Consider the following 16,762-nt stretch of genomic DNA (forward strand, 5'->3'; position numbering starts at 1 on the left):
TAGTGATCCATCCCTTGTGATCCAGTCCAATCATCTGGCAGTCAGAGGTTTAGGGACATGCACAGTATGGGGTGCATCCCTGATTATCTTGGCTGATAGCCACTGATTGACCTATCATCCATGAATTTACCTAATTCTTTTTATAACCCAGTTATACTTTTGGCATTCACAACATCAGCCCTGGCAATGAATTCCACAGGTTGATTTTGTGTTGTGTGAACAGGGGCGGCTCCAGGCCCCAGCACGCCAAGCGCGTGCTTGGGGCGGCATGCCACAGGGGGCGCTCTGCTGGTCACCGCGAGGGCGGCAGGCGGCTCCGATGGACCTCCCGCAGGCGTGCCTGCGAAGGGTCCGCTGGTCCTGCGGCTTGGGTGGAGCATCCGCAGGCACGCCTGCGGGAGGTCCACCGGAGCCCCGGGACCAGCGACCGGCAGAGCGCCCCCCGCGGCGTGCCGCCGTGCTTGGGGAGGCGAAATGGCTAGAGCCGCCCCTGTGTGTGAAGAAGTACTTCCATGTTTGTTTTAAACCTGCTACCTATTATTTCATCAGTTCAAGTGTTATGTGAATTAGTAAACAACACTTCCTTGTTCACTTTCTCCACACCAGTCCCGATTATATAAACCTCTTTCATATCCCCTTCAGTCATTTCTTTTACAAGCTGAATAGTCCAGGTCTTTTTAATCTCTCCTCATATGGAAGTTGGTCCATACCCCTGATAATTTTTGTTGCTCTTCTCTGTACTTTTTCCAAATCTAATGTATCTTTTTTGAGATGTTGCGAACTGCACTCAGTATTCAGGGTATGGACATACCATGAATTTATATAGCAGCATTATTATATTTTCTGTCTTATTATCTATCCCTTTCTTAATGGTTCCTAACATTCTATTAGATGTAGTGTGACTTGGGAGAACACATGTTCTCTGAACTTGTCTCTCACTAATCAATAGTCCAGATACAGGAAAATATTAATTCCTCTTTTTCTGAGGTATGCTGACACTACAGTCAGTCATGTATTTTTTAAAAATGTGAGGTGCTGAAATGAAGCACAGTGTACTGATAGTGTTACCCCATCATACCAAATCTCAGAAATCTCCTGTGGCTCAGGAAAATCGCCATATGGAAATAAGCATCCTGAAGGTTCATGGTAGCAAATCAGTCATTGTGGTTCAGTGCAGAAAGCATATTTGCTAGGGTGACCATATGGATTCCTACATATCTAGTGTATTTGCTGAGGCTGTGGAGGTCAATAATAGGTCTCATCCCTCCTTTGAATTTGGGGACCAGGAAATACCAGGAAAAGAACCCCTTTTTCTGATGCTGTAGAGAAACCTCCTCTATGGCTCCATGTGCAAGCAGACTCTGGACCTGCTGCAGGAGCAGTGACTCATGAGAGAGGTCCCTTCAGAGGGATGGAGTAGAGGGCAATGGCCAGGAATTATGGCATGACCCAATCACTTGGTACTTAGGACCCCTTTGTCTACGGTAACCATATCCCAAGCACTGTAAAAGTGAGACAGCCTGTCTCTGAACTGAGGAGACGTAGATGGGGAGGTCACAACTAGAATGCTGCCCTGGACAGGCAAGTCAAAATAGAGGCTTGCTGGACACTGGAGGAGGACTATCTGGCTGGTTGAAATTCCACCCAGAAGACCTCTTCCTCTGCCATCTTATGACCCTTCCTGGAAAAATCTGCTGTTTCTCAGAAAAGGATGAATGGCAGCAAAAATGCTGTTAGTAGTATTGCTACTGCCTCCCCTAGCGGTGCCTCTTTGTGGCTGGGGTATAAATATCCAAGGAATGCAAAGTAGCCCAGGAGTGCTTAAACAAATGTCAAGTGTTGTCAATTTCTGAAAACAAAAATGACCATCAAGATAAGTCTTCTATGATCCGTTGAGCATCACAAGCTATGCTGGAGTTCTGCAATGACAAGGCCCTCCTCATGGTCACAGCTGGTGCCATAATTCCAACCGAAGCATCTGCCATGTCCAGAGCTGACTACAACGAAGTCTTGGCCTCCAGACGGGCCTCTGTATCAAAAGCCTTAAATTCCTCCCAGGACACTTTTGTCAACTTCTCTGTGAATCTGGACATAGCATCCCAATTAAGAAAGTCATATCTGGTTAGTAGCGCCTGCTGATTTCTAATGCTCATCTGCATTGATGAAGTCATATACACCTCTACCCCGATATAACGCGACCCGATATAACATGAATTCGGCTATAACATGGTAAAGTAGCACTCTGGGGTTGGGGACGCGGGGCTGCGCACTCCAGTGGATCAAAGCAAGTTCGATATAACATGGTTTCACCTATAACGCGGTAAGATTTTTTGGCTCCTGAGGACAGCGTTATATCAGGGTAGAGGTGTACGTTTTCCTCCCAATCAAGTCTAACCTCTCAGACTCACAAGTCCACTCCAAAGGATAGGATCTCCCCTATTGTGATCTCTCGTTTACTGCTATCACCACAAGAGAGTTAGGAGTTGGAAGAGAGTAAAAACACTTCAAGTCCTGTATGGGGACATCATACCACTTTTCACACCACTTGACCTGAGGCCAGTAGCGTAGCTAGCGGGGTTAAGGGGAAGCTGCTGCTTCCTCTCAGGGCGGCAGGCACAGAAGTGGTGCCTGCTGGGCTGGCTCTGCCAGCAGTGTGGCTGGAGGAGCCGTGGGGGGGCGGCAGATGCGGCTGGAGGAGCAAGGGAGCTGGCTCCTCGGCTCAGGACTTGGCAGCCAAGCGCTCCCCACCGCCCCCTGCCCCTTGCTAATACGGAGGGCAGGGGGAGGCGAAAGGGCTCCTGAGCCTTTAAGGCCGCCTGGCTGGCGAGCCCTGCATGGAGTGCGCCGAGTGCCGGGAGCAGGCCAGGGACAGGCAGCGGCGCAGGACGGAAGGTGAGCGGGGGGGGGGTGTCCGGTGCTTTGCACTGGGGGGTCCGGGTGAGGGGCTCCCCGGGGCTGGGCCCACAGGGCAGGGGCACAGGCTGTGCTGTCTGGACTGGGGGGCTCTGGCGCGGCGCAGGAGCCTGGAGTCTGGGGCGGGGGGAGACGGGACCCCGTGGGTGGGGCCGGGCAGCACAGCCCGGCGGGGGATACCTGCAGAGCTCGCTGGGCAGGAGAGACTCTCCCAGGACCGCAGGGAGATGGGGGGGGGTATCCGCACCCCTGGGAAGCCCGCAAGAGTCCTGAGCCGGTCCCAGGGTTAAGCTGGGGGGGGGGGAATGGGAGGAGCTAAGGGGGCATGGCCAGAGAGGGAGCCGAGGGAGGGCGCCTTTTTTATGTTTGCTCCCCCTACACTGAAAACCTGCCTACACCACTGCCTGAGGCTCTTTTCTACATAGAGTTTGATGTGTTCTCCCTGCTGCCAGCCAGGCTCCCATCAGGCTGAGACCTGTTAGAGGAGGTGGACTAGTACTGCAGAGCTCTGAAAACAGCTGCAATCCCCACACACTGTGAGCCAACATGCTCCCTGGAGTGCAGCCAGGGAAGGTACATACACACTGGAGGAGAGAGATTTCATCCTGGGCAGCCTCAGCAAAGCTCTCCCCACCCTTGGCCACCTTCACAGCTACACGCCTCTTCTCTCTGTGAAAGGAATCACACCAGCAGACCAGTGCACAAAAGTTCTGTCCAGCCCAGCTTCCCATCATGCAGCCTGGAGGAGTCTCCATGTCTTTGCTTACCCTGTAGTGACCCACCCTAATGCCTGTGCTCTGTACTGAGAGAGGCTGCCCTGCACCTCTCTGCTGCCTCTAACATCCCCACCCTCCTACCTCACACAGCAGGGTGGAGACCTGTATTCATCTCCCTCTGGCAACTATTACTTTAATCTTAGAGCTCCATCGCCCTCTGAGAGCAAGAGAGGTCTGGCCAGGTGGAGAGAGAGCATATTATAAATCAGAAAAGTAAATATAAAAAAAGACCTGTCCCCTTCAGGGCCAAAGACGAATCCAGTAGGGTTTCTTGCAGGCACAGCTCAGCACCGCAGACTACAAAGCAATCCACTCACCAATGTCATCTCACTTCTCTCTAACCTAGGCTGTTTGCCTAGTGTCCAAGCACCAGCTCCCTTCCTAGAGATCCTTCCCCTCTGATTCTTGCTGTCAGACTCACCCCCACTCACTTCAATGGAGCCCTCTTGTAATGGCTGCTTGGGAAATAATGCCTCACAGCTTACCTAGCTCTGCTGATCCCCTCCCACCACCACCCAAACACCCACATCCCTGCCTTCAGGGCAGGCTATTCCTCTGGGCTGTTCCTTCCTCTGCCCAGATAGAGAGGGTCAATTCCTCCCCTTTCCCCCCTGGATGGACTCTGAACATCCCTTTACAGCCCCATTCTACAGAGTTCCCCTCCCTTTGGAATAGTCTCTATTGTGCTACTCACACCATGTCCTGACACAACCAGACTGTAGAGAAGTAGCCACAGCCCAGCTTGTGCACCACCTGGTATCTTCCACTGAATGTGTCTCCCTTCTGCACAGGGTAGTAGCCTCCTACAGAGATGGATCACCAATAGCCCCATTAGTGGGACTACCAAACAGAAAGGAGGACTGACCTCAACGATTCAGCCCAGAGTCTACAAATCTCCCAGGCTGAATGGCAAGGAAGTTTGGGTACCAAACTGGTAACACTTCCTGGGACTCACCTGCACAATACTCTGCAGGGTCCTCCTGGCATCCCCACCCCTCCATGCCAGAGGCTTGCTGCAGTCCTCAGGATGAGCAGGTGAGGGGGAACAGGGATCTGACACTTGGAGCAGACACAGCACGATCTTCAGCATTTTACTCCTGTAAATAGAGTTATGTATGTGCATACCTATTGGTATTTCAACCAAGCACCCGTGCCCTCCGCTCTGCAGCTTACCTATTCTTCTTTTCAGATCTCATCTTTGACCCCTCTCCCCTCTACAGCCCTTGTTCCTTCCCCTCTGTTTCCTCAGAATTGGATCTGGGTTATGAAAATTTCTGGCATTTCCTGAGGGATTAGAGATTATTTTAAGATTTCAAAATAGGGACATTGAGATGACTCAAGCTGAGCAGAGCTCCTTGCTGGGTGCAGCTAGAACAGAGAGAGGCAGGAGTCTCAGGTTTCTTGCTGCCTTGCTCGGATTTCCAAAGGATTAGTGGGGATTGAAGGAAAGGGCCAGGCATTCCCTCTGACAGGCTACAGTGCTGGCCTGGCCTCCTGCAGAGAGCACACAGATCAAGCTCACCAGAGGGAGAGGGCAGGTCTCTAATGTGCACACTGTCTAATTGAGCTGCAGATTCTCACATTCTATTTTAGTATTAAATAGTCTCTATGCATTGGAAACTCCAGTACTCTGCAGCCCAGCCCAGGACAAAAGCTAATTGGCTATAACAGATTATCTTGAAATAATGCTCCAAAACTCTGCGAGACCACTGTTTTTGGCACACTAGGAGTCAACCTTTTGAAAATAACACCCAACGTAGCGATTCATGCTAAGGATTTGTCTGTGTAGTGGCCATCTGGCAATTTTCACTAACTTGAATCCTAACAAATGTGATATTAGTTAGTCTGATTAGATTACTAGTATGTTAGAAATATTGCCCTTAAATTCTGAGGAGTTAGTTGGTGAAACCCAAGGGCTAATCAACACTTGAAATGTACTAGACTAGTAAGAGTGTCCATATGAGAATTTATCTGGAATATCTATACCTCTACCTTGATATAATGCTGTCCTTGGGAGCCAAAAAATCTTACCGCTTTATAGGTGAAACCGTGTTATATTGAATTTGCTTTGATCCACCGGAGCACACAGCCCCGCCGCCCCACCCCCGGAGCACTGCTTTACCGTGTTATATCCAAATTCGTGTTATATTGGGTGACATGATATCGAGGTAACGGTGTATTTCAGAATAATTATTCCAGCATAGCTATTCTGGTATTACCAAGTGTAGGCAAGCAATAAGAGCATTTCCCCAGCAACTCTGGAATGGAATTGTGGCTTCTTCTGTCATTTTTGGTTCTTCACCTAAGAGCGTTTACCACCTCCTGCTCTTCCTTTGTTAGCAACAAAGCTGCCTTTAAGGACCAAACCTTACAAGGGGTAGCTGCATTTCTTGTTGCTGCTGGGCAAGCGTGAGGTATGAGCAGATTCCCTGGCCTGTGGCTACACTTCTGTAAAGGGAGTCTGGGACTGCAAAAGTCTCCACTGCTTTATTTTCCCCTGCCTGAGGCTGAAGCAAGGAAGAACAGATTAGAATGCAGCATGGAAAGGGAAGGTGGCTGCCTCTAACCCACTTCCCTTTTTAGTTCTGTAACTGAAGCATAATGCATTACTTCAAGCCTCTGTCTCTTTTTAGGTACAAAGTTCCAGAAGCCCCCATCCTTCACTTGTCACTCTCCTGTAAATAACAACTTTCCATGACCAGATTCATATCAATGTAACACTGAAATCACTGGAGTGATCCCTGCACTGGGGTGAGTAGAGAACTGGGCCTGTTAAATCTACTGCCATGCCAGTAGAGCAGCACAGAGCCCTGCCATCTATCTCCTACCACTCTGATAGGGCATTAAAGAGCAACTACAAGAATGATTTGATGTCTGGAAACCATGCCTTATAAATGAAGCTTCTCACATCTCTCCCTATTTACATCACTAAAAACAAGGTTAAGAGGTACGCAATGCTCTAGAAACAAGCCCTACACAGGGTAGATGTTGCTGATAGTAATCTCTAATCTAGCAGAAAAAGGGATAACAAGAGCCAGTGGTTGGAAGCTGAAACTAGTTGAATTCAGACCAGAAATAATGATGCACATTTTGAATAGTGAGAGTAATTAACCATTGGAACGCATCACCTAGAGTTGTGATGGCTTCTCCAGCACTCAAATCTAGACTATGTATCTTTTTACAAAGAGATGTTATAACTCAAACACATGTTATGGGATAAATGCAGAAATCACTGGGTGAGGTTTTCTAGACTGTGTTATGCAGAAGGTCAGATTAGATCAGGGGTGGGCAAACTATGGCCAATGGGCGACATCTGGCCCACCAGCCAATTTTATCTGGCCTTCGAGCTCCCACTAGGGAGCAGGGTCTGGGGCTTGCCCTGCTCCCGCATTCGAGCCGGGGAGAGGGGTGGGGGGGACGCTCCATGCGTGCCACAGCTCTGTGCAGCTCCCAGAAGCAGCGGCATGTCCCCTCTCTGGCTCCTACACGTAGGGGCAGCCAGGGGGCTCTGCATGCTGCCCCTGCCCCAAGCGCCGCCCCCGCAGCTCCCATTGGCCAGGAACTGCGGCCAATGGGAGCTACAGGGGCGGCGCCTGCGGACGGGGCAGCATGCAGAGCTGCCTGCCCGCACCTCTGCATAGGAGCTGGAAAGGAGACATGCTGCTGCTTGTGGGAGCTGCTTGAGGTAAGCACCGTCTGTAGCCTGCACCCCGCCCCCTTCTCGGTCCCCAATCCCCTGCCCCAGCCCTGATCCCCCTCCCACCCTCCGAACCCCTCTGTCCCAGACTGGAGCACCCCCTTACACCCCAAATCCTTCATCCCCAGCCCCATCCCAGAGCCAGCACTTCCAGCTGGAGCCCTCACCCGCTCTGCACCCCAACCCTCTGCCCCAGCCCAGATCCCCCTCCTGCACCTTGAACTCCTCATTTCTGGCCCCACCCTGGAGACCGCACCCCCAGCCATAGCCCTTACCCCTTCCTGCACCCCAACCCCAATTTTGTGAGTATTCATGGCCCATCATACAATTTCCATATCCAGATGTGGCCCGTGGGACAAAAAGTTTTCCCACCCTTGGACTAGCTGATTATATTGGTCCTTTCTATCTTAAAAATAATCTGCAAAAGGAGCAGTAGTGCTACATTGCTGGAGATGCTGTCCTGCACAAGCCAACAAGCTCCATCTTCCAGTGTCCCAGAGTGGCTCTAGGGGCAAGCAGCCCTTCTCGTGGGTTTGCGCCATCTGCAGGCACCCCTGTGAGGTACATGAGGATACCTGTCATACTCATTTTGGGAAGATGGTTGTAGAGAGTAAAGCAGTTGAACCCACAGAGAGCAGTAGCTTCTTCTCTCATGTGTGAAAGAGACATATGCCAGGACACAATTTGGGCAGGGCTTTCCAAGTAAGCATCCCTGCAAGCCTTGGCACATGCAGTAAAAGCAGCCCCTTGCGGATCTAAATACCATTGGTTCTTGATAGACTTACCATGTAGTAGCTCATGGAGGCAGAGCTCACGGCTCTACTTGAGACCTGGGGCCTTCAGGAGCTCCTGGAAGTGTGATACCGAGCGTTCCTGCTTTCCTTTTTAGTCTGGTTTGGATGGGAGGGGTATCCTTGAGTGGAGCGAGTTCCTCTGCACCACCGGAGGTATGTGGTGAGGAAAGGGACATGGGATCAGATCACAGCAAAGCCCCTGTGGAAACAGCACTGGCTTCAGAATAGTTAGAAGACCTTGGACAGCTTGGGATAGGGTCATTTTACTGTACTCATAACTGTGCACCTGTTTCCTGCTTCTAACTCTCTCCTAGCAGCAAGTCTATCCAGCCACAAAGTAAACCCTTTGAAAGCTCCCTGGAGGCTATTTATAGATAGGATGACCATATTTTCCTATGCTGAATACGGGACGCCTGGTAAAATTACTGTTATTCAGCGAGTTCAACGGCAATCAATCAGAACTATGCAGTACAAACATTCAAATTAACATCAAGTTGACTGAGCCCCTGTTAAAAAGAAATACTGGATAGTTGGATTCTTTTTATCTTATCTTTAAGGCTTTAGGGTTCACATGGGGAGGGGTGACCCACACACTCCAACCCACCCCCCCACTCCTACCTACCTTTCTCTCTCACACCGCGGGGGTGACCAACTGACCCTCCCCTCCATGCCTGGTGCTCTCCAACCTCCATACTTGGCTGGGCCCCTGGCATGGACTCACCTATCCCAGCACCTGGTGCCGCGTCTTCCCAAGGCAACATATGAGGGGGCACGCAGGGTCTCATGTCCCCCACTCTCCAGATTTCTGCCAGGGTTCACACCAGAATGTGGCCAGCAGCAGCCTTTTGGCACTGTGCAGGAGGGAAGGGATGGGAGCTGCTTCCAGCTGCAGGGGAGGTGGGGGAAGAAATTACCTGGCACATGTCTTTGCAGAGCTCATCTCGCCCCCCCACCCCAGCCCATGTGGCTAGAAGCAACTGGTCCCTTCCTGCCTGCACAGTGTCAAAAGGCAGCTAACACCTCCAGGCTGCTGCTGGCCACCGACATAACCCAACCGCCTCCTGTCCCCCGGCTACAGCACAGGCAGGAAGAGGTTAATCCCAAAACCCATGCACCATGGCCCAGGAAACCTGACTGCAGGGGTTTCAGCGAACCCAGCCAGAGAGGTGACTTAGCAGAGGAGGGTGTCTAGGGGATGGAGCAGCCCCGCACTCCATGGGACAGGATCTGGGGGAGGGTGGGAGGGGCAAGTGAAGAGGGTGCTACGCCCCTGCCCTGGGGGCTGCTGTGCAGCGTGAAGATTCGGGGCATGAACAGGCTGGAAATCGCTCCTCCCTGCCACTCCAGAGCTTAGCTGAGAGGTGGAGAGGTGGCAAATGCAGGGCTCAGCGCCTCCTGGCCAGCGCCCTGGGTCAGAGAGTCTTGGGCTTTCCTGGGGCTGGCAGTGAGGGATGGAAGGAGCCTGCCGGCCAGGCTGAGCACTCCAACCAGGGGCTGGTTCTGTGCACAGTGGTGGGAGCTGGACAAGACCCGCTAGGGGGATATGGAGGAGCAGCGAGGCTGCAGGGGTGAAGGAGCAAAGCAGGGAGAGGACAGGAACAGGGGGAACACGTAAAGGGCCAATGGGTGGGCAGCAGAGGCGACACATAACTGGCCACCACCTGGCACCTACTCACACTCATCAGCCACCGCAGCTTGCAGTGCGCAGCCAGCGCTGGCCGGAAACGGGATGGGGGACAGGGCCCTGCTGGCTGAGAAGCGGTATGCAGCAGGCGCTGTGCTGACAGACCAGCAGGGGGAGTGTCTGGACCTATGCGCTGCATCTTCGCCCCGCAACCAGCCTTGCATACCCACGCCCATCGGCGGCCACTGGACCACCCCCAGCCCTGGCCATGGGCGGGCGGGCGGCTGGCGAGCACAGACCCGACCAGCAGCAGGACCTGCCAGTTCTGATGTGGGGGGAGACACAAAATATGGGACAATTTGCCCATTTTTTTTAAAAAGTAGGGACATCTGCAGGAGGGCTTAAATTCAGGACTGTCCCTTTAAAAGTGGGATGTCTGGTCACCCTATTTATAGAACAAAGTTGACAGCTTAGTTGAGATGGAAATACAAAATCTTTCCTCAACGCTGAACAGCTCAATCCCAGGGGTCATAACGCACACAGCTCAACGTAGTCCTAGTGCACACAATGAGCAGGAGACAGGGCCTTTCTAGTAGGCCCCTTGCCCCTCCTTTCTCTGTGCGGGGACAGCACGCTCTGGCATATGCAGCTCAGGAAACATGGGCGCCAACTCCGTGCGTGCTCCGGAGCTGCAGCTCCCTGCCCCGCCCCCCAACCCCAGTTCACCTCCGCTTCCGCCTCGCCTCCGCCTCCTCTTCTCCTTCCAGCACTTGCAGTCGCGAAACAGCTGTTTCACGGTGTAACACGCTGTGGGAGGGAGGGGGAAGAGCGGGAATGTGGCATGATCAGGAAAGGAGGCAGGGAAGAGGCGGGGCCGGGGATTTGGGGACGGAGTCCAATAGGGGCAGAGAACGGGCGGAGTTGGGGTGAGGAATTTGATAAAGAGGTTGGAATGGGGTCGGGGCAGGGCTGGGGGGGCACGAGCACCCACCAGCACCAGGAGAAGTTGGCGCGTATGCCAGGAAATGTGAATGGAATTGTCTGTGCAATCACTACCGTACACATCCCAGAACCAGACTCCCATTTGCGCTTATGTGCATCCAAAAAAAGCTGGTTATGCAGAGTTCCAGCAGTGGCTCTGCATCTTTTCTCTACCACACCCTCTCTTTCAAGTTTTGCAGTACGTTCCCTGGTGTGCCAAGAGATTGTGCTTTTAGATGTTCTGAAATACCTTGCAGCACCTTGCAGAAAAAACTTGGAAGGGGTTTATAATTGCTGTAAAATTCACTTCCCCCAATTGAAATAATTAGAGTGGTAACAGTATCAAGACCCTTTGGGCTGCATAAAAGAATAATTAGTTTTAAGATAAAGGCTTTAATTAAGTAGAAATGAATGATCACTTAAATTTAGAAAATCCAACATGGCTGACCAAAATGACAAATATAGGGAAAGGCTAGGGGAAGATTCCATCTCTGAGAGATACAGTGTGAAGCAGTGGGAAATTACATTTCCTGTGACAGACTAGGAAATTCCACTTCCTGTAGCGAATGACTCAGCAAAAAGCCCTCAAATCCAAGATGGTGTCAGGGGAGGAGCTTAAAGATGATATCAAAAGAGGATGATCTACAGGTACATCTGACTAGGAGGGCCTTAAGGGTAACATCACAAAGGAGGGACTGGGGAGGAGCTAGAAAGCTGATTGGCTGAAAGGATTGAACCGAGAGAGCACACCGTATATAAACGCAGCAGCACTACTACTAGAAGCTGAGCTTCTAGTAGTAGTGGGTTCAGACCTTAAAGAACAGAAGCTGCAAGATGCCTGCAAAGAAGAAGCAGCCACCTGTAAGCAGAAGCTTCAGCAGCAGCAAGAGAACTCTGAGGTTGCCCTGGCAACTACTACCATAAGCAACTCAGCCAGCAGGCTTTTCCAGCAGCAGCTGCCAAACAGCCTCAGCAAGCTTCTGTATCTGCCACCAGAAGGCAGCATTTGCCTCTGCAGCCGCCTTTACCTCAATGGTAGTTGCCACCGCAGCAAGCAGCTCCTGCTGAAGCACCCATCTGTACCAGAGCAGCAGATAACCGTTACTCTCAAAACCAATGGACTCCTTGACAGAACAGAAGGACCTCTTAGACCAGAGGGTCTCAAACTGTGGCCCGAGCTCCCTTCAGGTAGTCCGTGGATAGTTCCCTTTAAGATGCACACCTGGGTGGCTGCACACAAAAAAATGAAGGGCCACCCACCTGATTAGTGGAGCCACACAGGTGTGGCTTCACTAATTAGGTGCCTGGACCCTGGAGAAGACTCACATGTAAGGTAAAGTGGTGGCCTTGGGGGGGAATAGGGGATAGGTGGGAGGGGGCAATCGGGTGAGAAGAGGGAGTGGGGGAAATTTGGGATGTGCAGGGTTGCAGCAGCCAGAGAAAGAGGTGACTTTGCTCAGCTCCAGGGCTGTGGTTGCTAGGGAGAGACATCCCCCCTCCTTCCCAGTCCCAGCTCAGGGGCTGCTGTGGTGGGGGAGAGAGGGCACATCCATCGCATTGGAAAGGTACGACTACTGATATTAAAATGAGTTTTGTGCTTTTATTTATAGAACAAAAATTTTTTTATAGCGCTTTTATCCAAAGAGCTTTACAATAGTTAACGAATGGTACAAACGACACTTGGAAAGATCATTAAGTGGTCTGCCGAGACCCTCAGCAATTTTCAAGTGGTCTGCGGCGGGGGGGGGAGTTTGAGAACTACCCTCTTAGACGATCAGAGGGAATTGTGGTGTCTGTGTAAGCCTAATCTTCTTTATATTTACTATCCAAGAGTGTATGGATTTCACCTGTAAATAAAGATGACTGCCTGTGGTTTGAGTGAGATCTTCCCCTACTACCCATCTGATAATCGCCTGGCCAGCGCTTACTGGATGTTAAATGTTAGGATGTTAAGGGTTAGTTATGTGTGAATAGTTAAATGTTAATCAAATGTTAAATGTCTAATGCTAGGTATTAATGTGAATGTTAAGTACTTGCTTTTAGCTGTGAATGTACTCATAGGTGTATATAGAGGCCACGCATATTTCATTGTATTAAGTATTACTAGAATGAAAAACCTGTGTGTATGTGGAATCTCTATATACATGCTACGTTGAAACTGTTTATATAATTTTAGGTGTTTTTCTTATAGTCTTTTATTTTGCTGCACCATTATATTACACATAATCCTATTGTGTTTCCTTATGTTCTAAACATTCTTTCTTCCTTTATTAAATTTCTGTAACTTATCTCCTTTTTAATAAAGATAATTTCTGTTTTTGAAGAATGACTGTTTGTGGGGTCTAGCCTTGAGCAGAAGGCTGTACCCATGTCCTTTCAGGGGTCAGCAAGACTAGCTTGCTCTGGGGAGCCCTTGGCAGGTCAGAGACAAGCCCCCCGGTAATACTCTAGCAGTTCCTTTAGGGCAGAACACAACCTTGGTTACCCATTTTTTGGAAATTAAAAGTGCTATTGTAGGTAACGTAATTGGCTTTTGAAATCTTAGGGTAACACTAGGCGCTCTCCACTCCTCCTAGACCCTCAGCCTTTGTATTATTCAGCATGTAAATCTTGGATTATGCAGCGAAACTCCTTATTTCAGTGAGTGGGCTACAATGAGCTCTGCAGTACTAGGCAGCAATATTAATGGCAAAATCAGGGCCGCCCAAAGGATTCAGGGGGCCTAGGGCAAAGCAATTTTGGGGTCCCCTTCTAAAAAAACTGCAATACTATAGAATACTACATTCTCATGGGGGGCCCCTGCGGGGCCTGGGGCAAATTGCCCCACTTGCGCCACCCCCACCCCTGATGGCCCTGTGCAAAATCATTCAATAAACTGTGCTGTTCCTAAAAGGGAAAAGTAGGGGGCAGGCACTGTCATGAGAGGCAGTGGGGGCATCTTAAGAGGCTGGAAGGGAGAGCAGTGCATCAAGAGATGTAAAGCTGGGGATGGTATCTGACATGGCCCTTAGCTGGCCAGAGTTCAGTGCCTGAAGAGTTCCAAGTGTCAGCCACCTCACACTTTCTTGGAGGAAACAGGATCAGCCCCCTCTACCCCATACTGTTGCAGGTCCCCTGCTCTTCAGCCAGCTCGAGTTTCCCCCTCCTGCAAGCTCCTATACAGCAGCAGACAAGCTGAGGGCTGGAAAATGGATTTGATTTTATACACCATCCTGGCAGAAAGAAATTGTGGGACCCTTTATACAGTTGCATAATCACATTATAGAGGGGCCCTGCTCTGAGCTCCAGCTCTGAGTCCTGGGAGACCCACATCCCTTACACCCTACCTATTCCTTCAGGTCCTATAGCAGCTAATATTTGCAACAGGAAAAATTGCAAACAAGGGTATTAAAATGACACCATTGTGCACTACCTTCTTTCAGTAAAGCTGGGCATTCTTTGGGTCCTTCTCTCTTCCAGGGACCCCTACCTGGATCTTATTCCTAAATATGTCTTGCTAATACTGCACAAGCTGACTTGCTGTCTGTTGGGGAAGTCACTGGGGAGCGGTTATCACCTCCTAAAATTAGATCTTCCAGCTAAGCCACAACATTGCACAGGGAGGTCAGGCTGTGAGTTAAAGAGAGTAGGTCTTCCCCCACCAGCTGCTGTTCCCTGACCTCTAACCCTTCTTCCTCCAGCATTAAGAATAACTGCCAATGCAGACAGAGAGTACAGTGAGGAAAATCCCTATTGGGACTGGCTCACTCCAACCCCACTAGAGAAATCCTCATTCCTAATTTGGAGCTGGGCCTTGCCAAAGAGCCAAACATCCTGGACTGGCTACACCCACAAGGGGCACACAGACAGGCCTGCAGTTGTGATAGAGAGCCCCCCACCATGTGACTCAGATGAGGAAGGTCACTGAGGCAGGGGGCAGAGCTCCCCCACCTTGTGGCTTGTGTTTTCTTAAACACTCAGGCAGCCTTTGCCTGTATTTTAGTTTGAATAAGGACACAGTCACACCCCATGGCTCTTTGCACCAGCCAGCCACACCCCTAGCAGCCCCCATTTCCTGTCAGCACAAGATTGGCTTCAGGGCACTGTTTATTATCAACTAGTTGCAATAATTTTACAGTATTTACATAGAAGTCAGGCTCTGCCCCTGACCTAGCTCTGTGGCCAAGACAGGCTATGAAGACTCAGATCACATGTCCTAGTTGTACAGCTCTAATTGCTGACATTTGGTCCAGGCTCTGCCCAGGGACCTAAGGCAGCCTTTAATACAGGGAAATCAGATCGAGTGAACCCAACAATTACTGGCACGCTATGGGCTAGACTTCCAAAAGGGCTCCCCACCTAGAACCTCTGATTCTCCTCAATGGAGCAGAGACAGAGGGTCACCATTGTTTCCCATGGGAGCTGAAAATCTGGCCTTATGGAGAGTGGACTGGAATTGATTCTTCTGTCCTCTACCACACTTCATGAAGAACAAGTTGCCTGACTCATGTAAGCAAGTAACGTGGGAGGGGAGTGAGGACAGGGGGCAGAAACTGATGGAAGTGCAGCAAGTGACAGGAGGTCAGAATGTGGTGGCAGTGAAGTGAGGGACGTGAGTCAAAGGGGCATGTAAAAACAGATCCAGCTGCTGCAGATCAGTAGGGGAGGGCAATGGGTGAGTGGCCACCTTCCTTCCTGCCTTGAATCACCGGTGCTCCAGTACTATCGTACCTGGGCAGGTGGATGGAATGGAGAATCACAGCAACTCCCCAGTGCCTTCCTTTGGGGCCAGACAGTATTTCAACAGTAAAAGGTTTGACTGCAGGTGGGAGCCTGTATGCACATTTTTGTTCCTATAACACTTGTCAAACTCATACCTGAATGAGAAATGAAGGGAGAGGAGCCCCTTCTCTCCTCCTGGCTGAGACCAGCTCTCTGATTCCTGCTGTAGCATGTTACCTAGCAAGCTCTTCAGGGCAGGAGACAGGGCTTTGCTCTCCTCAGAATGCACCCTGGAGCTACCGGCATGTTCCAGATTAAGAATCACCAGCAGTCTCTGCAGACAGCAGCCTCTGACCCGTTCCAGGGTGGGGCTCAGATTAGGCCACAGAAAGGTAAGATGACAACACAAAATCCATCTCTCTTGTGGCTTTGAGGAGCTGATGACTGAAAAGATAAAACAGTGTCGGCTCCTCTCTCCACTGTCACTTTGTCCTTGTGGATACAGGTGTAGACTGGGCAGACTTCCCACCACTATGGGCGATCCTGCAGAACAAGGTCCTCATACATAAGGTAGCGCTTCAGTGGGGGTGGGAGGTCAAATCCCCCAATGGCTTCAAGCCTCTGATGCCCAAGGGCGGTTCGGATGCGCAGGCGGCTGAGGTGTTTCAGGGAGCGCGGCTGCCGGCAGCAGGATTCGATCCAGGATATCAGCGCAGTTTGTGAGACCAGACGCTTAGGGGGGGCTCCTGTCTTCTGCGATAGAAAGAAAGCAGCTAGGGTCAGGCTTTGTTCTGGATGAACATCATCTGATAAATAAACTGAGGGAGGAGAGTGGGGCTAGAGGGCGAGGGCAGGTGCTTGTGGAGTATGGCTGAGGTAGGGAAGGTGGGGTGGAGCTGAGGGGTGAGGAAGGCCAGGGGGTGCTGTGAGAGGCCACATGAGGTCAAGCGAGCAAAGTCAGCGTTTAGAGTGAATAAATACTCAGCAGAAGGGTCTCAGTCTGCCTGCTTTGATTAGCAGGGAGGGGGTTAAAGCCTAAGCACAGCACGCTGGGAAAGGGTGGGGTGAGGTAAAGGGAGTTGCTGGGGGCAGAGGACGACTGTGCATGTGAGAGGAGTCCCTGGGACATCGCATACTGAGAGGGAGGGGGCAGGGGAGGACTGCACGTACGAGAGGAGTTGCTGTGACATCCCACGCTGAGAAGAGAGGTGGGGGACGACTGCACATGTAAGGGGACTGAACTTTGTAAATTTCAGCATGAATTCACACTAAAACC

The 16,762-nt window shown here is 50.9% G+C and overlaps 1 protein-coding gene across 11 annotated transcripts in view; it reads right to left on the bottom strand.

The window, feature by feature from the left end:
- LOC120368544 (SRSF protein kinase 3-like) overlaps positions 1 to 16,762 on the bottom strand; it is a 59,380-nt gene that overhangs the window by 27,940 nt on the left and 14,678 nt on the right. For 8 of the 11 annotated variants that reach the window (XM_039480662.1, XM_039480673.1, XM_039480663.1 and 5 more), the window contains 6 exons: positions 15,642 to 16,239; positions 8,172 to 8,379; positions 4,863 to 4,973; positions 4,645 to 4,786; positions 4,384 to 4,492; positions 3,495 to 3,582 (listed from right to left, as the gene is read on the bottom strand). In XM_039480662.1, the coding sequence (XP_039336596.1) occupies positions 3,495 to 3,582; positions 4,384 to 4,492; positions 4,645 to 4,690 (243 nt within the window). In that variant the 5' untranslated portion in view covers positions 4,691 to 4,786; positions 4,863 to 4,973; positions 8,172 to 8,379; positions 15,642 to 16,239. Of the gene's footprint in view, positions 1 to 3,494; positions 3,594 to 4,383; positions 4,493 to 4,644; positions 4,787 to 4,862; positions 4,974 to 8,171; positions 8,380 to 11,813; positions 11,968 to 15,641; positions 16,240 to 16,762 lie in introns of those variants that run through there. The other 3 variants (XM_039480671.1, XM_039480664.1, XM_039480672.1) reach the window with 3 other exon arrangements.

This window comes from Mauremys reevesii, linkage group 7 (assembly GCF_016161935.1).
Source record: "Mauremys reevesii isolate NIE-2019 linkage group 7, ASM1616193v1, whole genome shotgun sequence".
In the NCBI taxonomy this organism is placed as follows: domain Eukaryota; kingdom Metazoa; phylum Chordata; order Testudines; family Geoemydidae; genus Mauremys; species Mauremys reevesii.